The 27,591-nt window shown below is 39.0% G+C and overlaps 1 protein-coding gene across 14 annotated transcripts in view; it reads right to left on the bottom strand.

Moving 5' to 3' along the window:
- Nucleotides 1-27,591, bottom strand: part of grip2b (glutamate receptor interacting protein 2b) — a 390,622-nt gene that overhangs the window by 16,574 nt on the left and 346,457 nt on the right. For all 14 annotated transcript variants that reach the window (XM_051948471.1, XM_051948473.1, XM_051948466.1 and 11 more), the window contains exons 13-21: nucleotides 20,106-20,251; nucleotides 18,134-18,214; nucleotides 14,093-14,156; nucleotides 13,273-13,418; nucleotides 12,047-12,191; nucleotides 5,644-5,783; nucleotides 4,194-4,385; nucleotides 2,590-2,746; nucleotides 791-905 (exon numbers count right to left, since the gene is read on the bottom strand). In XM_051948471.1, the coding sequence (XP_051804431.1) occupies nucleotides 791-905; nucleotides 2,590-2,746; nucleotides 4,194-4,385; nucleotides 5,644-5,783; nucleotides 12,047-12,191; nucleotides 13,273-13,418; nucleotides 14,093-14,156; nucleotides 18,134-18,214; nucleotides 20,106-20,251 (1,186 nt within the window). The remainder of the gene's footprint in view (nucleotides 1-790; nucleotides 906-2,589; nucleotides 2,747-4,193; nucleotides 4,386-5,643; nucleotides 5,784-12,046; nucleotides 12,192-13,272; nucleotides 13,419-14,092; nucleotides 14,157-18,133; nucleotides 18,215-20,105; nucleotides 20,252-27,591) is intronic.

Raw genomic sequence — 27,591 nt, 5'->3', positions numbered from 1 at the left:
CTCTTTGATACTCTTGAACAACTGCACATACCTATTTATATGCAAATTCTGAACATCGTTGATGTTTTTGCTGTTTGATTCTGTATTTTTTTCTTCCTGCATTTTGTATTCACATGCTTTACCAGTTGCTCCTTTGAGACAAATAAAGTGCTTGATATTTGTTTTCTTTAAATATTCAGTAGCTGAGAACAGTTTAAAGGTTTTGATACTGTGATAACTCTATATTTTTGTGTTCTGTACTCTCACAGCATTGTACATTATTGTAAATACCACCAATTTGCACCTTATTGTAAACATTAACGATTTTTGCACATTTCTATATATTCCAGCATTTTTGGCACCTTGTTGCTATTTCTTCAACCAGCACAATTTGCACTTCACTTGCATGCTCTTTTGTACATTGTTCCTTTATCTATTGTGTGTAGCATTTGTGAGCTATTGGACCTACTTTGAATCTCCCCGAGGGGATGAATAAAGTATGTATCTATTGTGTACATAAAGCTGGGTCTATAGCTCTAAGCTAAGGGGTTATGCTGTAGCACTGTTACATGTCACAGAGTCTGCCATTTTGTATTAATAACAGGTAAACTAGATATGTGTAGTCCTCCACCACTCTGCATCACAAAGTAAAATAAAGGAATGCAGACATACTCTGGACAATAAAATGAAAATTAAAACGAGACCTAGTCATATATGACACATCTATTTAGTGTAAACAATGGATGAAATGTTGTATTCAATAAAAAACTTGCAGCAGGATTGTTTATATATGTATAAAGAAGTAGCTCACCTCTATCTCTCTGAGTAGTTCTGACTGGCCACAGGTCTCCAGGTCCTCCAGAGCCTGACACCAGAAACTGTCGTCCGGATCCAACAGAATACCGTCTGGTTGTTGGCCAATAAATCTGTGACAAACACAAAAGAAACCAGTTATGTCATTGGTTACAATAAAAAGCCATCAAACAAAAACATATTTCGGTTTTAACACTGCAGATCTGCCTGTTGGTAAAATATATTGTTTATAACATGAAACATTTCTGTACTACAATATCTCTAATAGTTACCTGACAAAAATATTAAATGCATACTGTGAAACTGAATGTTCACATTAAGGGAAAAAAATCCTTTTGCTCTTTTGTATTACTAACAGAGCACCAGCATCATCAATAAAGCCAATGAGAACACAGAGCGGTATCTGCTCTGGTTAAAGCCAACACGAGTAATCTTTTAACACTGAATGTTCCCGACTGACAAGATTAATTCACTTTCACTGTGGAGCTGATCCCCCCCCCACCCCCCCTCACATCCTTCCTGTCTTTCTCTCCACCCCCAGCGGTGTTATATAACTCCAGTGAATGTTACTATCCTCACAAGGCTTAACCTCCGGACTCATCACTACACACACACAGAAACAAACACAGATACTCAGTCTGTCTCACTGGATTCATGACTCAACCTCTACACTGAAATGTACACTTCATCATTAACTCTCGGTGCTGATGATGGCACAGTCAATCAGGGAAAAATAAAGCTGAAATACCCTCCCAGTGAACACAGTCAAACCCTGTCTCCTATGTACCCGATTTGAGCAATGTGGCAGGACGGACATCATCTGCATTTAATATGAAGGAAACCACCCTTAATTGGAGCCTTTCAATACTGTATGATGTTAACAACTGGGCAGAGAATTATGCCATGAACAAGTTTGTTTCTTCCGTCACATTTTTATATACTGTAGGCTCATTTTTGATGGAAAAAATGAAGAGAAGTCATTTAAATTTCTGTAATTACTTGCCCACAGGCTCTTACTACTGGATCTACCCACAGCAGATATTTCACTAATTACAGTTTTAATTTGTTTCCAAGCTTGTCTCCACTCTGCTCTGTGTAAACACAGCCTGCAGTTCAACCCGGTTCAGCCAAAAACTCGTAGAATTTTGGTCACACTACTGGTGGACACAGCCCAGTTGCACTCACAATGCAGATTTTTTGTTTTGTTTTACAGAACCTGGTTAGAGCAAATAGGTTATTTTCGGAAAATGTTTAAATTAGACATGTAGAATACAGCAACTGTGAATAAATATCACGATTTTAAGCTTAAATTCGGTTAATTTTCCAAATATAACAGTGTGTCACAGATGATTACACAGTTAATTTTTACAGTTTGTTTCATAGAGTTAAAGTCTCATACCAGTAGTTTAGTATGTTTGAACCCATTTACTACAAATTTACTACAAATTCTATCATCTTTAGGTCACAGACAACCATTGTGAAAACCGTGCTCCATGCCTCCACTAGTTTTAATACATACATTAATTTCAATAATGCATTCACTTGAGTAATCTGTCTCACCGCAATGAATATAAAGCTTGCTTTAATTTTAAGCTTTTAAAAAAATTAGCAAAATTCAATGCAGATTTCATGTCCAGTGTGAATGACCAAACAAAGCAAACCGGCATCATCAGATTTTGTCATGCAGTGCAACAATGACTGGAAGCTAAATGGAAATGTGGTGTTAACTAACCCTAAACACACACAGAAAGAATACGTCGTGTGTTGAAAAGAAGGTAAAACTCGATTCATTCCTACCCTGGAGGTTTATCCCAGTCGTCTTCACTGAAGCCTCCGTCACTGAAAGGATAGTTCTTCCGGCGTCCAGGTGGAGGTGTGGTGCTGCGCTGCTGCTTGGCACTACGCCACTCATGTGGGTGAAGGGCGATGCCAGCTGCCTGATGGCTGTATGTACCTGCAGGAGGATAGATGGAAGCCTGAACGGTGCTCATTTACAGATTTCTGCTTTACAGAAAGTTATTTTGGAATAATAGATGCTGCCTCATCATCATCAGTGTTTATAACGATATGTTTACAGAAGACAAAATACAATAATTTGCATTAAGTATGTTGGTAAATAAAGACTGAATTAAGAAAGCAAATTTTGAACAGCTTTTTTCTTAACCGGTATTCTGCAGCGTTATCAGTCAAATAATAACACAAAGTGAGTGATGCAAAAACTATCTGCTGAAACAGCCACTTTCAACACAGGACACATTAGCTGTTAACACGAGTGATTCTAGGCTGGAAAAGCTCTGTCACACTAGACCACAGCACACCTTCAGAATGAGAGCGCTCATGGTTAACCATTAGCTGTCACAAAAGACGAGGCTGTGTCCAAAATGGCATACTAACGTACTACTCATACTAAGTGTGATGTCAAAATAAGTATGTAGTGCGTTCACATTAGATAGTATGAACAGATTGAGTACGCGAGAAATACCCGGATGTATACTATATCCGGAAAATTTTTAAGTATGCGCGGTGACCACACTAGTCATACTCAACCGCCCCATAATGCTTTGCGAGCTACCCACCGAAATGCAAGCCTCCGCGGGATATGTGGCCGGACCGGGGCGATTTTTATTTTATGTTATGTGGTTAAGTAGTCATCCTAATCACCCCACAGATTTGAGAAATAGGCGTTTTCTGACCAACGTTTTAAATTTGTCAGACGCCTCACAACGTGCTACTGAATGCTAGCAGCTAGTTGCAGCAGCTCGCTTTGCATACAGAACAAGTAGCAGCTACCTCCAGTAGCCTGCAGCTACAATTGAAACGATTCGCATAATCTGGCTAATAACTGCATGAGGAGTGCCGGCTTGAAATTGCCACATTAATTATGCGACTGTTTGTTAGCGTAAAATCGACCTGAAGCCGGCATTCAGTCGAAATATTTGATAGCTGTACTTCCGGTTTTTGTCGTCGGAGGTTTGAAATGCATTATGGGAAACGGAGTAGTATACTACAGTGTGAACGGTCGGCATTCTAATCATACTTATAGTACGTAGTATACAGTATATACTCATTGAGAATGTAGTATGTAGTACGTTAGTATGCGATTTCGGACACAGCCGATGTCACGGTGGCCCTTTGTGAGCTAGAAACCCCACAATGCTCTCTGTTTGCCAATTTCTCACAACCCGAGCGACCAACTTTTTCAGTCTATACAGTGTCAACTACAAACAAGCTGTGGTCGTCCATCTCATCAAACAGTAGTGCAGGTAATACATACAACACATATTTTATCGATTGAGAGAAATTAACTGTTGACGCTGAACACGACTTGAATATGTGTTTTGCAACGTACAGCCATTCTGCTCTTTCACCATCTACAGTAAGCGTGTTAATCTGAAACTTACCTTGGCTGCCATAGCCTGCATCCAGCCCTGAGCCATCCCATGACTCCATGGCGGAGTCAACGCTGGGTATGGTTGTGGAGTAAAGCTCCGATAGCTTATTGGTCTGTTGGCTGTCGGTCAGATCATCCTCTTCAGGGTCACTGACCTCATTCTCTGTCGTGTCCTCTACCTCGGCTGCCTTCCCTTCTAAGTCTTGGAGAAAAGACAAAAACAAAAAAGTAAACATTAGTACACCTTCTTTCAGACAAGAATGCTTCCTTGAATAGTTGGTAGAATGCACACCACGGATTGTAGAGATTCTCAATCTCACTGGTGTCAAATCTTTTCTGCATAGACCCTTTAGAAAACCACATAACACATGCTTGTAGGAGACAATTTATGGTACAACTGAAGCTAGAGCTGGCTAGCTAACAGGCTTTTCTGATGGATGGATGGATGGATGGATGGATAGGTCATTAACCCAAGGGAAATTCAAGTATTCAGCAGCTTACATACAACAAAAAGATTAGTAATATTAAAGTCTAGTATATACTCTAAAAGAAATGCTCTAAAATTTGATAAACAAACTCTAATTTAAATATCTATACAGATACTAAAAGTGAACCCAAAGTCAATATAAAATATTTCTTTTACAGCACAGTTATTTAAAATGACTCAGACAAGTAGAACAAGAAAACAGCTGTAGTCAACTACGTAAGGTGCACAGACATTCTACAATCACACCGGATCAGTCCTAATGTGATCATGACTGCCACCCCCTCTGATTACTCAGTGATGAGTTGTACAGTCTGATGTATTTTCCTTTAAAAAAAAACATTCATTTTGATCCACAGTGAGATACAAGTGCTTCCAAATGGCTAACTCTTTCCATACCACATATGCAGTGCAAATGTTCAATACATGTTTTGAAAAAGTGGGTTTACTTCTGGTATTAAATTTATGATTGACATAGCATTTAGGAGACTGTCCCGCAAAAAAATCTCTCTGCTGCAGGTCCTGTTCCTTGAAAATGTCTGAAAACCCCTAAGGCCTGTGCTGCAAAAAAGGTTGAACATGCCCAAAATGTCTGTCAAAGAAAGGAAAAGGTTTAAGACACTAAAAACTTGTGCCCTCTCACTATCCGTGCACTGAACTCCACAGGCTCCATGGGAAAAGAATCAACTGCTCAATAGGTGGCATTTTTGTATACGTTGATCTGCTATCTTGAACATAACTTGCTCCAGAGCAGTTCAGGTGTGTAGCACAAACTATAATGGTGATGCACCAGGAAAATCCCGAGTCGAAGTTACCTCGCTAACCTCTAATCCTGCTTCACAGTTCTGATGTAAGAAGATGCATCAAGAACACCAGAAAATTTATTTTTTTGTTGTCAAATGATTCAAGGCAGAAGTCAAACTTACAGTCACATCATAATACATGCAGAGCTACTATTAGGACTTTTCATACTCACTGTCAAGCTGTTTCTTTATCTTGAGGGTGACGGTCTCTCCGGCCATCTGCAGCAGGTGGATGGCTTCACTCAGCGGTTTGCCTTTAAGACTGACGCTGTTGATAGCCAAGATCCGGTCGCCAACATGTATAGCCCCTGTCCTGCAGACGCACAAAAACACACAAATTGGTAACACGATACACACAGGTACACAAAGAAGAGTTTAGTCTTGTGCCCACACAGGAAAAGAGAGCATTGTAAGACTAGCAATTTGGGCTAAAGGCTGTTGTTTTAAATGTGCTATATAAATAATGGGGACTTAAACTAAGGGTAAATGGGTTTATAAATGATTACTCAAAAACATTTTTAATGAGCCCAAAAAGGGCTCTAGATGGGTTAATCTAGTGTTAAATAATATGTTTTTTATTTAGCAATTCTGCATGTGTAGTGTGTGTGTAATTTAAGGACAACCCTTTGAAATTTGAAAACCCCATTTGCTTCAGACATTAAAACGAGGTCATAATCGATCCCTAACTTTATCCAATTACCCCTTAAAATACTTTTCAAAGCACAAGTTAGCCGCAGAAAAATCTAATACAGGAATTGGATTAGGATCAAAAGGTGAAACGCTGTGTCGAAGGAATGCAGTGTTACTGAGTTTGAGAATTGAATTTAAAGTTAATCATGTTCAAAGAGAACCCATGTAAAAAACAAAAACACATGACTAGTGTAGGGTCGCAACAAGGTGACTCAGGAATGAATATCGCTGGCTCTGTTTAATCCCACTATCACTGGCCACTGTATTAAAAATGCAAAACAATCCTTTATCTTGTGTCCCACCTTGACAGAGATATCATTTATTTGGAGGTCTTACCTTACGTGCAGATTCGTGTACAAGGGATTTAAGCCAGGGAAGTGTGTATTTAAGAAAGCATGTTAGGTTTTCTGGGCTCAATATCTTAAGTTTGCATTTACTTTGGCTGGTTTACTAAAATGAAAGCACTCACATGGCTCAAAGAAAACTGGGTCGGCGACGTTGATATCATCTGTATCCCTGCACTTCCTTTCAGTGTCAAGCTGTGCAAAGTTTATTTATAGTGCTTTTAGCCAACAGGTCTGAGGCAAAGTGCTTTATCGACAACAGTTTAGAATAGGAAATAGAACAATTACATCACAGACTCCAAGAAATGGGGTCGCAGAGAGTGAGTGAGTGAGTGAGTGAGTGAGTGAGTGAGTGAGTGAGTGTGTGTGTGTGTGTGTGTGTGTGTGTGTGTGTGTGTGTGTGTGTGTGTGTGTGTGTGTGTGTGTGTGTGTGTGTGTGTGTGAATTTGGAAATGAATCAGGTTAAGCAGTATGCTGCCTCCATGGGTGTGTTTTTGATGGAAGAATATGTGAGCCTGTTATAAAAGCCGACATTTTATAGTGAAAAAGGCACCGTGTAGTGGACTGGGTGTAAGGTAAATTAACCAGAGGATGTTTATGTCTCAGGGAAACTATTACATCATCTTCTGTTCAGTCTTGTTACTGTGGAGGCTGGCTGCTATCCCATTTCAAGTTTCTCATTGTCTCATCTGTCATCACTTCACTTCGTCAAATGGCATCTGCTACACACTCGTCTGCTGGTAGGGAATCCCTCTATTTTTTGCTCAAGGCCTCCTCTATTATCTCTCCTAATAAGGTTATTATTACCCCTGTAACAGTGAGGCCTAAATAAGGAAACATGAGTTGGCTCCGTTTTAGCTGGGTTTAAGTTCCTGCATGTGTTGCCATAATACCACAAAGTGATGACATGATTTATCTACTTTTTAAATCCTGATATGAATCTTGAGCATACAAGGTAATAACTCAGTTCTGGACGTACCTGTGGTTTGATTATGCTGTTTCTACATCAGCCACCTTTGATCTAGAGCCAGGACATTTACCACCAAGGAAGGTAAGCATCATTCTGACCAATTATTCTGTCTTTTCTTTGTTTAATGATCTCCCGCATGACGCACACATGTATATGAGCATGTGCAGTGTCCTGGCCGGAATGGAAAATACAGTAAATAAATATGGTTATCGGTTATCTTACTCATTGATGGGAGCAAATACCCCACTTGTGTAACAAAGCGCGTCGGTTTAGCTGTATTTAACAATACGCCTGGAGACTCCGGTCATGTGGGCATTGCAGATTAAACGCTGGATTTATTATATCATGTAATGCAGACATTGCGGAGTCTTTGCCGTATCAAAAAGATCTTTCTTTCTTTGTGTGTGTGTCTGAATTTGTGGGAGTCTCTGTATACAATCAGTCACTTTCAACCCTGTGGCCCTTGCACATCAGTGGACGTTAAATGTGATGCTTCCCAAGATGTATGTAATCAACCAAATTTAATCTGGCATTATAGCATGCCAAAAAGCCATCATTCACAGACGTCAATGCAAAAATGTTTTTAGAGAAGTAAACATATCCATCCGCCAACTAAAGGTGTAAGGAAATACAGAACAATGTCCAACACACACTACCACAGAGAGAAGGACGATGTCTACTGATGAATTCAAATACCACTTGTAAAAAAATAAAATGCTGAAAGATTTATCTAGAGAACATAAATGATATGCTTTGTGCTGACGTTAGACATTAATGCTGCTAGTAGAAGGGGTGTAGATTGCCCATGTGACTTCACTTGACCCACAAACAACAGCGCACACCCACATGATGTCTCTTTAAAAGCCCAGAGGAGCTGCAGATGAGCTGTTTTCATGTTGTGTAGGCTGATGTGCGGGCTCAGGCTCTCAGTGAATGAAGATTTATGCTGGTTTGTCACTATCACTGATGGAGCACAAATTGTGTTTTAGGAGGGAAATCATTTGCATGTTTGACACTGAATGCTGACGAGGCACAATTATAAAAGGGACACACACTACTGTTAAAAAGTTTAGGTTCACTTAGATATGTCCTTATATTTGAATGAGAGGCAGTTCTTTTTTAAAATGAAGATAACATTAAATTAATCAGAAATACAGTCTAGACATTGTTAATGTGGTAAATGACTATTCTCGCTGGAAACGGCTGATTTTTAATGGAATATCTCAGTCAGTCAGTTGTACCCAACAGAATCGGTGAAGTGAATAAAGTTCTTCCTCCAGCTTCCACTGTCCAACATTGCAGCCAAAAGTTCTTTGCCTTCCTGACAGTGGCTGTGTCCGAAATCGCATACTTACGTACTACTCATACTCAGTGTGACGTCAAAATAAGTATGTAGTGCATTCACATTAGATAGTATGAAAAGACTGAGTACGCGAGAAAAACCCGGATGTATACTATATCCGGAAAATTTTTAAGTATGCGCGGTGACCACACTAGTCATACTCAACCGCCCCATAATACTTTGCGAGCTATCCACCGAAATGCAAGCCTCCGCGGGATATGTGGCCGATATGTTATTTTATGTGGTTAAGTAGTCATCCTACTCACCCAACAGATTTGAGAAATAGGCGTTTTCTGACCAACGTTTTAAATTTGTCAGACGCCTCACAACGTGCTACTGAATGCTAGCAGCTAGTTGCAGCAGCTCGCTTTGCAGACAGAACAAGTAGCAGCTACCTCCAGTAGCCTGCAGCTACAATTGAAACGATTCGCATAATCTGGCTAATAACTGCATGAGGAGTGCCGGCTTGAAATTGCCACATTAATTATGCGACTGTTTGTTAGCGTAAAATCGACCTGAAGCCGGCATTCAGCCGAGATATTTGATAGCCGCAATTCCGGTTTTTGTCGTCGGAGGTTTGAAATGTATTATGGGAAACGTAGTAGTATACTACAGTGTGAACGGTCGGCATTCTAATCGTACTTATAGTACGTAGTATACAGTATATACTCATTGAGAATGTAGTATGTAGTACGTTAGTATGCGATTTCGGACACAGCCAGTGTCTTCTTCTAGCACCTTCCATAATGTTGTGCTCAGCCTACCAGTCCTTCTGATCGTATCAGGTTTCCATAACAGTACTTGACCAACTGCTTCGTTGTGTCTCATCCAGTCAGGGATAGTCTACGTTGCCTAATGATGGTCGTGTGGATGTGGACCATACAGCGACTTGTTGGCGAGGTGTGATTTCCAGGAGATGTTTTGTTCCATCTGTAACATTCTGGTATAAGTCCCATCAATTCTTTTAAGAGTGTCTTCATTGGTGACCAGAAGTCAGATCCATAAAGCAAAATGGAGTCCACTGATGCTAGTTGCCGTTTTAATTGGAGATACCCACATGTTTGACAGAGAGTTTAGTGTTCCTCAAGCTTTAATAATTTTTCTTTCTATATCATGTGCTGTGTTGGTGTAGCCTCCAAGATAAAGGAAATCATCAACTTTTTCAATTTCTGACCCATCTAGTGCATGCAATGTCTCCTCAGACGTCGGGTTAAGGTGCATGAACTTCATCTTTGCAACATTTAGGAAGAGTCCAATCTGTCTTGTTTCTCGCTCTACCCGATGTAGAAGGTCTTCTGTTTCACTGAGAGTGTTTTCCAGGCAAGTTCTGGGAGGACTTCTTCAGGGTGTCTTCTAGCTTGACGACATTTTAGAGTCAAACCATCTCAAGAGCAAGATTGCATTCCTCAGTGCACAATTTAAGCAGATGAAGAGGAAAGGTGTGAGGGAGTCTTCTTTAATATCTCCATAGGGGTACAGAGGAACATTTCCAGCAACCATCACTCCTGTGTTCTAATGCTACATTGTGTTAGCTAATGGTGTTGAAAGGCAGGTGATGATTGAATGACGAATGATTCAAAACCCTTTTGCAATTATTTCAGCACATGAATAAAAGTATGGGCTTTCATGGAAATCATTAAATTGTCTGGGTGAGCCCAAACTTTTGAACAGTGGTTTATTTCAATAATAGAATAGTGGCTCTTTCTGTTGAGCTTTCTCGTAAACAAATGTTAAAAACAAAAACCTGTGTTTATCTCCAAACATGTTTAGTGCATTCCATCCTTACACAAGATTTTAAGCCACACACTGTCCATGTTCATAAGCTTGTGTCATTTTTCTTTTTAGACTTATTGCTGACATTGTATGTTTCTTTCCGCATTGTTACCACCAGAGGCTTGTGTCAGAAACAATTTCAGCATGATGTCTTGGAGTTTTCTTTGGATCAACACTTAACTCTCTTCCATAACAATTTCAATGTTTTCAATGAAAACTCACACTTTTAGTCATGTGCTAACATAGTTGCACAAGGGTGTTTTTAATCATCATTTATCCTCTCAACACCATTAGCTAACACAACGTAGCATTAGAACACAGGAGTGATGGTTGCTGGAAATGTTCCTCTGTACCCCTATGGAGATATTGCATTAAAAATCAGCCATTTCCAGCTAGAATACTCATTTACCACATTAACAGTGTCTAGAGTGTATTTCTGATTCATTTAATGTTATCTTCACTGAAAAAAAACTTCTGAATGGTAGTGTATCTTAAGGTTTCCCCATCTGGATAGTAAGGTGTTCATGGAAAAAAGTGGGAATTGTTACTCAAAAGCAACATCATCAGAATCATGAACAAATCCTTAGTATTAGATGAAATGAAGCTGCTTCGCCGCAACAGCAATAAGCAATATTCCTGTGAAATGAAAACAATATGACCAAATAGCTAGAAGAGGATTAGATTATGTAGAGAGTCCAGTTTCCAAATATTATGCAAGGCTAAAATATAAATAGATGCAAGGTTTTTTATGTGAATCTTTTGTATAAAATGAGTAATTTTTATTTTGTGCGATGATAAAGAACATATTCTGAATATATGATGTAATGCACATAAAAACATTACAAGTTATGTCAGACTGTTTCTGCGGCCAAAACAGATTTGAATGGAAAGGAGGATTTAAAAAAAGAAAAAGCATGCCTTATAAGGCCCGTCCAACAAAAAATGTGGCATTTATAATCATGGGAAATATGCAATAGTCCATGGATTGCTTCTTTTAATAAAAGAAAATAGAAAGAGTTTCAGTCTGGATTTCTAATTGCCATTAAAGATTATACATGCCATTTTGAGCTGAAATGATGAAAGAAGAGTTAAAATGCATCAAAACTGCCAGAAATCCTGTAAGAATGAAGGAATCTTCAGTAGAAGCTGTCAGAAACTTTGCTTTAAAAAGCATGAAGTCAAATATATTTACTATTCTGGAAGCTAAGTTGCTTTAACTTTTCGATGCAGCAATGGAAAAGCAATTTCTAGTAGTAGTGATTTGGAAGCTACAAGCACTGTAACTGAAACTATGAATCTGGAGCTTCAGTGTCTTCCTTCATCCTTTACAACACAAACTGGAAACCTAGATTTCCAAGAAAAAGACTGTGTGTGTGTGTGTGTGTGTGTGTGTGTGTGTGTGTGTGTGTGTGTGTGTGTGTGTGTGTGTGTGTGTGTGTGTGAGAGAGAGCATGTACCTCTCAGCAAGGCCTCTCTTGGTTAGGCCTGATATAGTGATGGGGTCAAAAGGCTCCTCGGTGCCTGAGATGGTGATACCCAGAGGGCCTCCATACCGCTTCAGTTCCACTGTGTAGATAATGCTGCCTGACGTCTCCTGCTCATCTGATACGCACACACAGACCACACAACCAATGCACGATATTCTTAAGTTTCAACTCGCTGCTCGTTTGATGCGCATCCACACGCAAAAAACACTTTAGGTTCACTAGGTGACGCTGCGTCGCATTACCTGCTCACTGGAAATGCACACACAAAACACATTTCATTCTAGAAGTAGGTCAAAAACACTTCTCAGGACTACACCAGTGAGGAAGGCACTGTTTCCATGGCAACCAGGGGGGAAAAGACTGCCCTGTCATCATATAGCACGAGCAAATGATCTCTGCATGTAATTCCCCGTGTCTGCGTGTGATTATAGCCTTGTGACTTAGCATGATTACAGTTTCTCTCTACTGTGTGTGTTTATTCACATCATATCATATCAAAGCACACAGGGTGTCACCCCTGAGTAACAGCTTGAAGGTGTTCTTGTATTGAATCACACATATTCAAGAAGACGGCTGTAAGATCAACAAGACAGTATGTGGCCATGTGCAAAGCTAGACTAAGACTCAGAATATCAAGGGTCTTCCAAGTTGTTCTTGGTCCATACATTAGGTCATTCAAATTGTCTGATTATATTTCGTGTCTTTACTGGTGTTCATGTTCTGTTGTATCTTAACTTTTTCACTGTTTTACACTGGATTTATTTTATCAGTAATGACGCATCTGACAGTACTGTGTGATGGACAAAGTTAATTTAACAGCAACTGTAAGAGTAACAGACTTGTGGACAACAGCCCCACCTGGTGGACTACCACTGTTAATGCATCTCTTTTAAATTTCAACTTCCTGAGCAGAACAATAAACAAAGCCAAAGAATGCAATTAGTTTCAATCAGAGAGCTATTTTTGCAGCTTAATGCACAAGCCCGCAATTTAATATTATCATGTTTAGTTCAAAGTAATCTTTATTAGGCCCGAGGGGCAATTTGTCAGTCAACAGCACACCACAGTGATACACAATCTCACCACATTCTAAAACCACACAACAGATTAAAAATACGACAATAAAATTAAATAGATGAAGAATAATTCCGCCTCAGTGAGGCACAGAAGAAACTACTGTATATTCACAGAAATACCTGAGTTGTCTTCGTCTTTGCGTATCTTTAGCTTCACCAGTTCCTCACACTGCTGGAGGATCTGCTCTGCATCATCTCTGGAACAATTCTCCAGTCTGATGTTGTCGATGGCCAGCAGCTTATCACCGGGCTCCAGTGTTCCTGTTCTGAAAGAGAGAAAAAGAAAGACAGAGACGGAAGCGGATATTACAAGGTCCGCTGTGGCTGTACAAAAGCATCTGTTGTCAGATTTCTGCCAAACTGTCGTCATACGACCCGCACTGCACTGTGTGAGTGAAATCTAAACTACAAAATGGTGCTAATTAACAAATATTCTGAGAGCAAAGTGAAGTTTAGAGTTGAGATGCAAGACTGGTTTCAGGACATCAGAATGAACACAGATGGGGAGATAATGTCAGTCAGCGTAGAAGTTCTATGGCTTATTCTAATATGTTACATAAAAATAAATATGGCGCATCTGACATTAAAGTTGAAGTAGTTTTCAAATTTCCAGAGTGAATATGTATATTTGTAAAGCATTGCATTTTATGTCTGCATCTGTCGGAGGGTCCTAACAATAAGTGTAGGCATAATAATATGGGAATTCCACCACAGGGCAGATTTTATGTTTTCTGCAATTAGGAGGAAAAATATGTGCATATCTCAGTCACTGGCCCAAATGAGTTGGAAAATGTCAGCATATTGTCAATAAACCAATATTGTGCATCCCTAAAATAGAGTAGTAACTATAATCACATAATGTATTAAGTACTCTAGACAGCTGGGCTTCACCAAGTAAAACATCCCACAAAAGAATATTACACACTAGACTTTGAGATACCTGTGAGCCATGCTGCCCTTCTTGATGTCAGAAATGATAAGGGGCTCCCCCGACTTCTTACTGGCTGTGGAGGGAGATGACATCAAAATAAGAATACCAGCAAAGTACAACACTGCTGCCAAATACAGGAGTTACTCCTACAAGCACTGTTATCAATACTACTATTGCAAATAATAATAATAAAAATCAATGTCAGCATTGTCATCTTAAAAAATCATAATCAATGAGGAACAATAACATGAACCCACAAATAGTCAGTGAAGCTACTGATGCAGCGCTGTGATTTAATGAAAAGAGAATAATAAATTGTAACTCTCTGAACCTCAACATTCACAAAGTGGTTTGAAAGACATGAAAGAGGTGGGGATTTTTTGGTAAATAAAAAATACACAACTTCCCAGAGCAATAAATTGTAGAAACAGCGTAGAACACTTGATGTCCAACAATCTTGAACCTTGACTTTGCATTTTATCAAGAAAAACATTTATATCTAGGTTAAATATGGAGAATTTGAGCAAAAGCACTTCATTCTGCACATTTCCATGTAAACAACTGGCCAAAAATAAACTGTTTGCAGTAAACAAATTCATTAAAGCTATGACTGTGAACATGAACAGTCGTGTAACAAAAATTGGGGGACTTTTCGGTTGAACTGCAGGCTGTGTTTACACAGAACAGACAGTAGACAAGCATGGAAATGGATTACAATGTAAGAATAAAATGCTTATAGCATAGAGTCACCATTTTTCCCCCCAATATTGATAACATCTGTGGGCACAGGGAACAATGCTGTACATGTTCATTTCAGGTTGTCTTCAGTTGTTGAATATTGAAACTATTTTTCACATTCCTATTTTATGCGATATGACATTATAACTGTGTGATACTGCACAAAAGATATTTCTGAGTTGTCTCTTTTTCTACCTATGGCTGTGGTTTTTCCACAGAGGTGCAGGACTTTATACTGTAGTGAAAAATGAGCCCACAGTCATTATAATGTGAAAGGAGCACAAACACCCAGAAACAGTTTGGGGTTCAGAGGGTTCAATACAAATTGTTTTTTTTAAAAATGCAGTTCTACTCATCACAAATTCAATACTCTTTGACACACACTGGAACAGTGGAAGGCTGGAAATGTTTTGACAGCAATAGCAGTGAAATGCTAATTTGCAAATTTACATTTAACCATCCTTATTGTCCTATCAGGAGAAAAACTGTGTTGGTAAATTTGTAGAAAACAGCCAGTGTTTTTGTCTTGTAATATCCCTGTCATCTTGCGTTCAGAAGATGGCACCATTGCACCGTTTTCCATCTCAGAGGCTGCCACAGTCCAGCCTGGTATACAGCATTAGAGTAAAGTGAAAGCTGCTCATCCCATATCTGGTCATGCCATTTTCATTCTGCAGCAGCTATCAACACATCAGGGTTGTCAGAATTTCCACATTTGATTAAAGATGCTCAAGTTAGTTGACATTCCTTCTAAAATTATACACGTGGCTTTATTGAAAACACTTTTCCGGGGATCTTTAACTGAGCTCTACATACCTCCTCAGCAAACCCCAATTTCATTCTGCTACAGTTTTACAAGCAAAGCAGTTCCATGATGCTTCTACATACTCATGTGTTAAATGGGACTCTTTTGTAAAAATGAAATAGGTTACAGAGGAACCAGAGTGTGGCGATGCTTTCCAATTATCTCAGCTAGTTTGGGAATTCTGCTGGTCTTAAATTTGCTTTTAAATTTGTGCAATACACAGTGGTGTTTTTTAAACTCTTATTAATATGCAAATATGTGTCCCTGGAAACACAAGGCCCTGCTTGACATTAGCAAAAACCAGAGACAGGTATTCAGGTACACTTCATTACACAGAGATCTGTGCAGTGATGCCTGATGTAAAAATTCATTCTATTCAGTGTCAATTTCCACCAAGCAACACTCATTTCATTCCATTTTTTTCACTCCTTGTCTGTCTATAGACAAAAAGGGATAAGTCCTGTGTTCCATGAGTTGCATATAATTGAAATTTTACTTTTTTTTCCCTAAAAGGTGCACAGTAGGGGGGTATCTCTGAAGCCAGGAGCTGGTGACAGCTTCTTTTCATGCAACCAAGAGAATCAAGAAATCATGCTTATATATAGAAAACTATTAAAGTAAGTTCAAAATGCACAGAAAAAAATGACAACAATGTTTTGACTTTGACAGAAAGGTTAAATGCAGACACATGTATTAGAAGAATGCTCTTTTCTCTTTTGTTTCCTTTCCTTGCCACTGTCACCTTTGGGCTTGCTCTGGGGGTAAGGCATATGGGTTCTGCAAAGCGTCTTAAGACAATTTGACTGTAATTGGTGCTATATAAATAAAATTGAAATGATTTGAATTGAATTGAACAGCATTTACAGGTAGACAGGACACAACTAAAACTATGTGTTGATCCACACTCCCTCCAGCAATGTTTCTGGATCCCAGCTGTAGTTCTGTCTTTAATATTGTTCTTCCAAATATTTAAAAATGTGCCAGGTTCAGCAGTTCTCCTGTCACGTAACTAATGCTACTGAAAATAAACCACTGGCAGACTATAATATCCATACACACACTGCAGACTCAGTCTAATTAATGAATGTAGGTCATTCCCACTGAAGTCTGGAAATTGCGTGTGGAAGCTGAATAGTGTCATGAATTACCTTTATTTAATAACCACAACGAGCTTCTTTGCTGAACTCCACAGCGTGCATGACTTTGATGATGAACCTATTTAAGATTTTAAAAGCGTTTCTGTTTACGCTACACGATCACTGCATCCCTGTGCTAAAGTTAAACATCTCATCTCAAAACCATTAATCTTCTCCTGGAACAGGTTCCTCCACTATTCGGGGAAGGTTCTCAGGATTTTAAAGCCCGGCTGCAGGGATTTATCCCCATTTAGCCACAAGGACACTGGTGAGGTTGAGCACTGATTGTGGGAGATAAGGATCAGTTTATAGTATAGTTCATCTCACAGATGTTTAATGGGACTATGGACAGAACATTCTCTCACAACCGAGTAGGAAAACATTTCACTCAATGGACCTGACTTTGTTCAGTTTTACAATGAAATAGAAAAAGGCCATCTTTTGAAGTTCGAAGCGTAGTATGATCTAAAAATTAGGGATAAACTGATAATGATTGTAGCCGATATTTGGGACTTTTCTGTTTATTGTATCTGTATTTTAATACTTCGGTTCTCATGCAGCCTCCTATAGTCTCAGAAATGTCTCTCAAGCAGCAAAAATTGAACAAGAAACACAAGCCGTTGCTAAAAACCTCATAGCAGCTAAGGCTATGCTAACAGGTAGCATCTAAATTAGAAGGCAGCCACAGATTAACCTGAAAAAGAGTCTAATAAGCAATAATTAGTGAAGCCTTATGGTGTGGACTTTAGTTGGCAATAATAGTGACAGAAAATTCAAAGATTAAGAAAGTAGAGAAGAACAACAGACATAACTGCAGGAAACAAAGCGATGAATCTCAGTCAATTCCATATAAACAGAGGAAAGTGTCCTAATTTAATCACTCCTATTTCTATTTTACATATTCAGTGATAGCCACCCTTATTGATGAGGAAGCCTAGTTATGAATGACAGGTTCTCTGCTATCAGCTCCAAATATCAGTCACCGGCCTTTCTCGATCACTGATAATCGGCATCGGTCCTAACAAACCCATATCGGACTAAAAATGTCAAGCTCGAGCATCACAATCTTCCTCAACTGGAACTATGGGCTAGAATAAACTATGACAAACAGCTCCAGACTAAAAGATCACCAACAAATGCGCACAGGTGAACATGATGTAAGGCCAGCGGTATCCGAATGAGAAATGCTATCTGTCCCATTTTTAGAAACATTGAGCTTCCCTGCAGGCAAGAGTAACGTGAAAAATGGATGCTTAGGTTTGCATTCTTATGAGAAGCAGAGGGTGGTCGGGTGAAATTTAAACACTTTCCAGCAGCCTCTCAAAACAAAAAGTACATCATGTGAACAGTGTTTGAAGTGTGCATTCCTACCACTGATGGTGAGCCCCAGCTCCACTCCTCTCTTCTTCGGCAGTTTGACATGGAAAGTACCACTGCTAGGCACCACCGACTCTGCAACAAAAACACACACCCACACGCAGCGTTACGCACAAGCAGAAAAACCACTAATAAACAAAATTAAAAAGCAACAAGTGGTTCTTTTCATCCTGCTTAACATTTGTAATTACAAGGCATTTAGCTCTTGCTCTTATCTTCTCTGAATTGCTCTTCTCCGGGGCAAACAGCGACTTCAAATCCTCACTGTTTGCCTGCATGACTCACAGCACTAATTCCAGCAGTAAAACAACCCTACATCCAGGCGCAAACATGACAAGTGAAAACTGTAAGCAGAGCAGCCACTTAAGACTTTTATTTGGATCAGTTCCTCACTTCAGCGTCCTTCCAGCTCTTCTCATTCACTTATGCTGCAAACAAGATAATTAACAAGTTTATTTATTTCCTCACGGATGACTGAACAAATCAGAATGTTGGTTTAGTGCATTGGATACATTTCTTTGTGTGTCACAGTGATTTAATTTCCTCGACAACATTGCACTTGACAACTACAAGAGGTAGACAATGGCCTTTGAAAGACTTCAAGACCAAAAGTCTCAAACATTACACTTGGAGATTTGCTGCGTTTACATTTCGGGTTATTGTTAAGATGATTTTATTAATAAAATTCTTCTCTGTAAGCTTAATTTGTAACTGCAAAGAGTTACACAGCTCAAATCAAAGTCTTTCAGTGTGTGAATATGTAAAGAAAAAGTAGTTTAAATATCCACAAAGCTCTTATAGTACTTCGGAGTAAACTATGCGCATAACAATATATCATGAGGTGTTTTTTTTAACATTTACTAGAATAAAAAGTGATGTAGATCATTTCTAAACCATGTGCCTCTTTTGAGTCAAGCCTTTCTACTCTTAAAATATCTTTAATAAAACAACTAAATCCTGATTGTTTTAACAATAAAATACATTAAAACAGCGGACTGCTCCTAAATGTTAGCAATCAGCAGATCCCCTTAAAAAGAAATACTTTAACTTTAAAAAAAAAAAACCTGATTGATTCCCGTGTCCTAGGTCAGAAACTTTGTTAGAATGCAGCCTGAAGTGACTTTTCTTCTGTACAAAAATCAGGACTAAAGACAATAATACACTGCTTGAACTCTGAGTACTTTTCATGGGTTTAAAAGCATGCTGATAGGGCCATGCCCCCCAGTGAAGAGCTGTAATTATTCTCTCTGCCCTTGCATGCACTGAAACAAAAGCACGAGGCAGTAAGTCTGAACAGTTTATTAAGTCCGTGCAAATGCGTTTATGCACCGATCGGCCACAGCATTGAAAATAACAGGCAGGTGAATGACACAGATGATCTGGTTACAATGCAACGCTCTGCTGGGGAAACTTGGGTCCTGGCATTCATGGGGATGTTACTGTGTGCCACACTCCAGATCAATGGCGGTGGCAGGACAATGCCCCCCTGCCATGCCACAAAAGCTGCTCAGGAAACAGCTCAATGAACACCACAAAGAGCCAGAGGCATTGACCCGGCCTCCAAACTGCCTGGAACAAGCCTCTTCCACAAAAGCCCAACTGTGCAACCCTCTGGACGCAAAGGATTTACTGCCAACATCCAAGCGCCAAACACCACAAATACATCCCCAAATACCCCATGTCCATGCCTCAGGGGGTCAGGGGTGGTTTTAATGCTGTGGCTGATTTCTGTATGGACTTATGATCAAATTAAACTAATAAATGGTATCAATTTCAGAATATCTAATAATTTTTCTACTCAAAAAAAACGTATAGATTAGCATGAAATTGGTGTCTGAGATTACTTATTAACAGATGTCTGACACATAACATAATAGAAATCTAGAAAAGAGGCAATATAATATGATGTAACAATGCGAGAGAGAGAGATGCAAGAATGGGTCTGCTTTTAGTTAATTTCACAAACCTGCTACATCAAATTCTATTTCTAGTGTGACTTTGTTGGTCAGCGCGGCGTCTCGGAGAAGCTGATTGGCTTCCTCAAGTGTTCCGTCTTCTGTGGGGATCCCGTTGATGGACAGGAGACGGTCTCCAACCTGCAGCAGGCCACACCTTCAACGACAGGTAACAAGGTGACGTCAGAAAGGCTATACAAAAGTTTAATCTTTCACAGCTTTGAGGCCTGAAACCATAACTTCTGTGAATCTCAGCTTTCAAAAGACATCAAAGCCAAGCTTTGGACATAAAAAAAAACATTTTAAAAAGAGACACAAAAAAATGAAAACCCTGTTTTTATGTTGTATTCCTACTGCAGGAGTTAAAATGCTATCAGCTACCTGTAAAAATGTTGTGCTGCACAACATATTGTTTCAGGATTGGCATCGCAATGTGTGCAACAGCCACATCACGGGTAGCACAATGTCAAGCAAGGCAAATTAACTCAAAGACATCAGGCTACAACCTTTGTTTTTGCTTTTTTAAACAAACAAAACCCTCACACAGGTCTCATTTTCCATGATTCGTCTAAAAGAGAAGTCTGTCTTAACATAATTTTCGTCAATTTAAGGGTTTTTGGAAACCCGAGATTTATTTTTACTTTGTTAAACAACACACAGAGTTTTGTGACATCCAGTCCACGCTGTAAAGGAAGACCTGGTTGCAAAAAAGAAACACATCATCAGTTGTATGAAAACATTTTAATGACAGAATATAGAAAGAATGATGCTGACCAAAGACTGGCACTGTGTCAGCAGTGTCTTGCAGTTGTTGCAACTACAGGAGGCACCACAAAATTGTGTGGCAGTGCAAAGCTAGAGACCATCCTAAGCAAAAATAATAACATTATCAGACGCCCTTGCCAGTGTTCCACCACATGAGAAAGGTTCCCAGAAGTCTTTTCAGCTTTTTTAAAAAAGTATTTTTTTAAATAATTTATGATGCAGATGCATTCCCCTCAAAATCACCATAATCATCCTGTAGTTATAAATAACTACAGGCAAGATGAGCAAGATGTTCAGTGAAGATTTCATTTTCTAACATCAAAAACACTATTTAAAAAAACGTTTTTTGCAAATTTTGTCCAGCCCTACCAATGACTTAATAAATATACAAACAATAGCTACAGCTAATGTGTCTCGCTTTTCTGTCAGTCTTTTAGCATCATTTAATATGCTTGTTCATTTATGTAGGAGAAAGCATGGAAATGTTTTCTCATTCAATCTGTAAAGGATACATTACAGGATGCAGACTTCCCAACATGCGCACTCAAACAATTCAGGTCAGAAGCCACAGCCAAATTAATAGTTACAGGAAAGCAGAGCTGATTTTTTATTTTTTTAAATGATGCTTTGTGTTTGTGAGCATCTGAGGTGCCTGTGTAAAAAAAGCATGCAGAGTAAGTAAGTAACCAGGATACTGGAATTCAATAATAATACAAAGATATGTTGCAAAATAAAACTGGTACAATCCTAATTATGAGGATACCCAATGTAAAAACACTATGCTCAGGTACAATGTAAGGGTTTCGTTGGGCAAAATCTTGTTCTTAGATGGACTTAAGATCAATCTTAGACTTAAAATGTGGTTACCAGGTTTTAAAGCACCTTTTAAAAACAGAGTTTTCCACTGGGGATTATAAGCCTGAAGAGTTTTTTTTTTTTTTTTAACAGATTTTAGAACAAGTACAGGTTTGGTTAAAAGTGGTATTGTAAGGATTTATGGAGCCATTCCAGCTATACAAACATAAACATCTCCTTTCTCCAGCATGTATATGTCTACACTTCCTCCTGCCTTAAATAAACCTGTTTGTGTCGCTATTTTTTGTGCCTTTTTAAAGATCAGATTGCCCTCAGGGTAAAACGCTCCCAAAGGGGGTGGAAGAAAAAGAAAAACTCGAGCATGTAGGTGCACTAATTGCGAGCAGCCCCCCTACCTGCGTTGTTTTCCCTTTAATTCATTTTAAATAGACAGATGATAGAAGGTGAAGCTTCAGGCTCCCTGCTGTGTTCGCATTATTTTTAGCCACTGTCACTTCTAATGCTGCTGTTTGGGTATTAAGAAGCACCCACCAAGCCTGGCTCCTCACTACACACATATCCATTGGAATGGAGGAAAAGCATATTAGTTCTGACTATTAACATCATGATTCATGTTAGTACCTTTTCCTTGTGATATCAGCCTGTTAATTCAAACAATTTTGAGAGATAAGTCTCTAAAAATGAACCGCAAACATGAAAATAAGAGGCACACTGAACAGTGACAAACGCTGTTGCTTTCATAACCTCAAAGCTAGCAAAACTAAGCTACCCTGTGCTAGCACAGTCAAGTCATGGCTTCTTTTCATAGTTTAAACAACAGTCAGGGTTGTAAAAACGTCAATGAAAGAATGAATTGCTGAAACACTGATTAGCTTCCAGGCAAAAAATGGGGATTGTTGTTAAAACAACGACACTAATTAATTGATAGCTAACAGCTATGCTAACCAGCAATTACGTAAGAAGTTTATTTATAGCAAGCTAAATTCACTAAGTGCTAACTCCTGTTTACTGCTAAACTGTGGCAAAACAAAATACTTTCAGGTAAGAAGATAACATAACAAACATAGGCAGCAAAATTTTCCTCTCTGGCGCCTCAGAAACTAACATGTAAAGAGAACTAAATGATAAGGAACTGTTGTTTTGATAACCTCATAGCTACACAGTGCTAGCATTTAATAGAAACAAGTCATAGTTTCTTTTAATACTTACAATAAATACACAGGTGTGAAACTGCAACAAATGCACCTCTTGTCTAAGCAGTGATTAATTTTCAGGCAGAAAATGGTGAATTTAATGAAAAGCGAAGCTAATTAATTGATAGCTAACAGCTATGCTAGCCAGCAATTACATGAGAAGTACATATAAAGGAAGCTAAATTCAGTAAGTGCTAACTCCTGTTTACTGCTAAACTGTGGTTAAAAAAAATACTAACGTATAGATACAGACCAGGACAGTAAGAAGACAGCATAGCAAACATATGAACAGTTAAACTTTCCTCTTTGAAACTACCAAGAAAAGAAGACCCATCTAAACAGTTACGAATGCTGCTGTTTTGATAACCCCAAAGCTACTTTAAGGTATATTGTGCTAGCATTTAATAAAAACGAGTCATGGCTTCTTTTAACATTTATTACAGCCCCGGAGGTAGGGAGTGGATAAAACCTGTTGAAAGAGTGCACGCCCATATGCGACGCTCCTCGGAAAAACAGCGAACGCACCCGTATACAAACAGGGATAATGTGATTGGTCAAAGCTCGCCGGCCTTCTATTGGTTGACAGCGTTGATACACAAAAAATCCGAGAGCAGAGCAGAGATCCGTGAGCAGAAGTTCCGTCAGAGCAAGAGGAAGAGTTTGAGCGCAGGAAATCTGCGCGAGCAGCATCGTAACCGAGTGCGAGGACACGGTTTGAGCACGCGCAGAGCAAATTTGAGCGCGAGAGCAGAGTTCTGAGAGACAATATCACGAAATCTGAGAATGAAATCGATAAATTCTGCTCTCAAATCAATTTAAAATGCTCTTGAATTATGATAGGAAATTTATTCCATATTAAAACAAATCCAAGGTCACAAAACTGCAAATAAACCATGACTTGCTGAAACAGTGATTAACTTTCAGTCAGAAAATGGTGAGTCTTGTGAATCTGAAGCTAATTAATCAAAAGCTAAGAGCTAAGCTAGCAAGCAATTAAATCAGACCTGTTTGCAGCAATGCTATATATCAACCCGGTCTCACGGGGATTCGTGAAACTGTCACGTAAGTTTTAGTTTTGGTTTCGTGCGCACCAACACGATTTCGTCATGTTTTTCGTGCCGCTCACCACGAAATGTTTTTCGCTGTGGTAATCACATCTGAAAGTGGTTTATACCGGCGGATTCATGACGATCTAAGTTGTCCATCGGCGTATACTGCTTGTGTGATCGCGTTTGCGGCCGCCGGCCGCCGGACATTCTTGAAATTCCTATGCAAATTGGTAAGTGTACCACCGGCTTATGGTTAGGTTATGGTTATGGTTATGGTTAGGGTTATGTTTAGGAACGATGTCATGCAAAATATAGCGTTGGATTCGCCACGGTTTTACATTAAAAATATAATATACACATTCTTTTGAAATACGTTCTGAGTGGCACGAAAAGTCCGCCGTTTAAAATACATTGGTGCGCATTTCGTGGTGAGCGGCACGAAAAACATGACGAAATCGTGTTGGTGCGCACGAAACCGAAACTAAAACTTAGGTGACAGTTTCACGAATCCTCGTGAGACTGCTACCTGCTGTTTACAGATAAATACCGTCCCACCTTGTAAGAAGATAGTACAAAAAGTATACACAGTAAAAATGTACTCTCTGACTCCTCATTAACCTACAGTAATTTTACTACTGTTGCACAATCAGCAGCAGGTGACAGTGTGCAAATAATCTAATAAATCAAGAGAACACAAACAGACAAATTTCATAAATGTAATCATATTTATTTTGATTTATGCAGAACATTTTCACATCCTTTATGGCTTTGAGTACTACAATGTTTCTTTGATTCTATATTTTTAAGCACTTTTTGGTATTTAAAGTTTATTCCATCTGAAATCTTCAAAAGCTTTCTGCTTGACCATCTCCAACTTGCTTATTTAATTTTTTTATTTCTTTTCCCCCCGTTTTTTTAAATCCCAGACTGTGTGTATTCACACTGGTATCTGTGAAATATTAGCTTTATATATTAAATAAATTGTTTTGTGTTTTTGTTTTTTTTTATTGCATCATATTTTTTGTACATTGAAATGTGACTATGTTTTAACGACAACATCTCAGAAATTATTAAAGATTAAAGCCTGAAATCTTCACAGTTGTTTCTCATCATGTCATTGATCTGTAATATTAGATCAACAGATCAAATAATCTTTGATGATGGCTGGGTTGCAGTATGAAAAAAGAAAATGAAACTATCATGAAAAGTCACATTTTTGAGCAGATATTAACAAGAAAAATCAGGATAATGCAGTAATCAACTGGCAATGTTTTCTAAAGCATTAGTGGTATGTCATAATAGCAGAGAAACAAAGCATATAAACTGCTTTTTAATGAGTATTATTTGGTCAGAGAAATAAAAAGAAAGTTATTTTATTGAACTTAGTTTGTTGATTGATTGAGTATGTGTGACAAGTTGTATCACAAAAACAAATGATGTGATTATATAACTGCATAGATAAGTGAGCTAAATAAGTAGCTTTGAAACCTAATACCATGGAATGGTACATGAATGGCCTTTGTAACAGCAGCCCACCGTACAAGGTAGCCATTAAATTTTTTTTGGGTGACTTAAGGGTCAATTGTCATGACTTTGAATTGCTTCACTGAACTAAAATAAGAGTCATGTAGCTCTTTGCCAGAAAATGATTACAGTAGTTATCCTCTCTGCACCGAGGAGACGTCTGACAGCAGAAAATGAAGTTGAAGAGATTTTAACTTGGCCTCACCTCCATTCAGTCACTGCCCCTTTTGGATTTTCAGGCCAGCTAGGATTTTCACTTGTCTGAATGAGGCACACATACGCAGCCCATGCACTGCGTCTCACATTAAGTCATGAGTGGGTGACCTGTATTAATATACAGTCAGACAGTTTCATTATGATCTACTGAGGGTTAAATGGCCTGCCAAGACTCTCATTCCTGCCTCTCTCCCTCCTCTGTTTCCCATTATCTGGTCAGGAATCACATTTTTTCCCTTCTTTCTTCTGCTTCTCTGTCTTGTCTTTCCAATATTTGTAATAAAGTTTGACTCACTGCCTTATCTATCTCCTCTAATCATTTGCTGTCCATCAATCTGTGGCCCGCTTGTTTTTCTTCTCCTTAACTCAAACCACAAGATAAAATTGCTTATGATAGACTTAATCTAGCCTTAATCTGTAATTCTACCACCTTATATCTGTTTATATTGCATTGGTTTAAACACTGCTCACATCTGAATGTCCTGGTGCTGCTGGGAACTTGTGCATCATCAGTACTGACAAAGTGCAGAGCTAATGCATGAGCTAAATTGGGATGAGGACATGTCTGGGTGCATTAATTAGACTCTGTCTCCTTCAGCTCAGCATTGGTTCCTAAATGTTAATGCTTGTAAATCGAGTGTCAAACGTAAAACATGAATTATTCCCACAAATATCTGCAGTTTGACAACGACAGCTGTACACTGATCCATTCCTTGCCTCATGCACAAAAGCTTTCTTTCTTAAATCATTAGTATGTGATCTCTTATTTTAATCGTTCGTGTGCTTTTGCAGTCGTGTGGTGGGAATGAGATGCGAGTGTGATTTTTAGATCACCTCCATCTTGTATGCAGATGTCTGGCAGATTTTTCCCGGTGGTTTGTGTTGTACACAGCAACTACTGGCAGTGACAATGAAAAGGATCTGAAGTGGCTCGCTGCCAGCTTAACTATATCACACTATGCCATTTCCATTGTGGGGGGAAATGAGCCAAATGAAACAAGCAACTGCTGCAGCATAATTAGGTTTGCTTGCTTTGAATATTTTCCTGAGACTCAAGACTTTTTTTTTTCTTAAGCTGGGACATTTGGCTCGCAGGAATGAATAGCAAATGTAAAAACTTTTAATTAAAAATATCATATATTAACAGACAACGGTGCAGTTTATATATTGCAGATTGTTGATTTAACCTTAAAAATGAGTAATTTGTGCTACAATATACATATTTAAAATTATGCAAAATCGCATTTATAGGGAAAACTTCCCACAACAGTAATGTGGGATGATTACAAGATAAAAGCTTAAAGGAGGATGCCCTTATTGGTCACTGCTGCATAAGACTTATGGTTTTAAAGGCTGTAAGTTGTGGTTAAGTGTAATCCAGGGCAATGTGGAGGGGTTTATTTGGATTCACACTGTCAAGCGGAAAGAAAGGTACTTATTGATTCCTCCGGCGTGGGCGAGGGGAAGCTAGCTAATTAGTGTTGTTAGCGTGGGCACTAATGGAGAAGGGAGAGAGGCCTCGGGGTGCAGAAACACACCCAGCACTTAGAGAAGCTGTTAATATGATGGAAACATCAATCAGCAGACATACACATATGCACCAAAAAAAAAAAAACAGCCACTATCGAGGATTCATACAGAGAAACTTAAATGAAGCTGCGTGCACAAATTACCGAGCAACAAATCACACGATTCGTGCAGAGGATTGTGAACACGCGCGTCAGTGTTTGGAAAACCCTTCCCACGCTCGTGCACAGAGATTCTTCAAAATGTTTCATACGCCCACGCACAACACGGAGCCAAGTGGAGCTGTTAATACACTGCAACATCAGTGTCACACACCCACCCACACAGCTCAACTGACATTCAACGGGAAAGCTCAGAAAAGCTGCTAATGCGGCGTTAAAGTCAGCACATGTCCTCGCACACAAACA

The sequence above is a fragment of the Acanthochromis polyacanthus genome, chromosome 5 (genome assembly GCF_021347895.1).
Source record: "Acanthochromis polyacanthus isolate Apoly-LR-REF ecotype Palm Island chromosome 5, KAUST_Apoly_ChrSc, whole genome shotgun sequence".
In the NCBI taxonomy this organism is placed as follows: domain Eukaryota; kingdom Metazoa; phylum Chordata; class Actinopteri; family Pomacentridae; genus Acanthochromis; species Acanthochromis polyacanthus.
The sequence above is the reverse complement of the archived record's forward strand: the minus strand, read 5'-3'. Positions and strand labels throughout refer to the sequence as shown.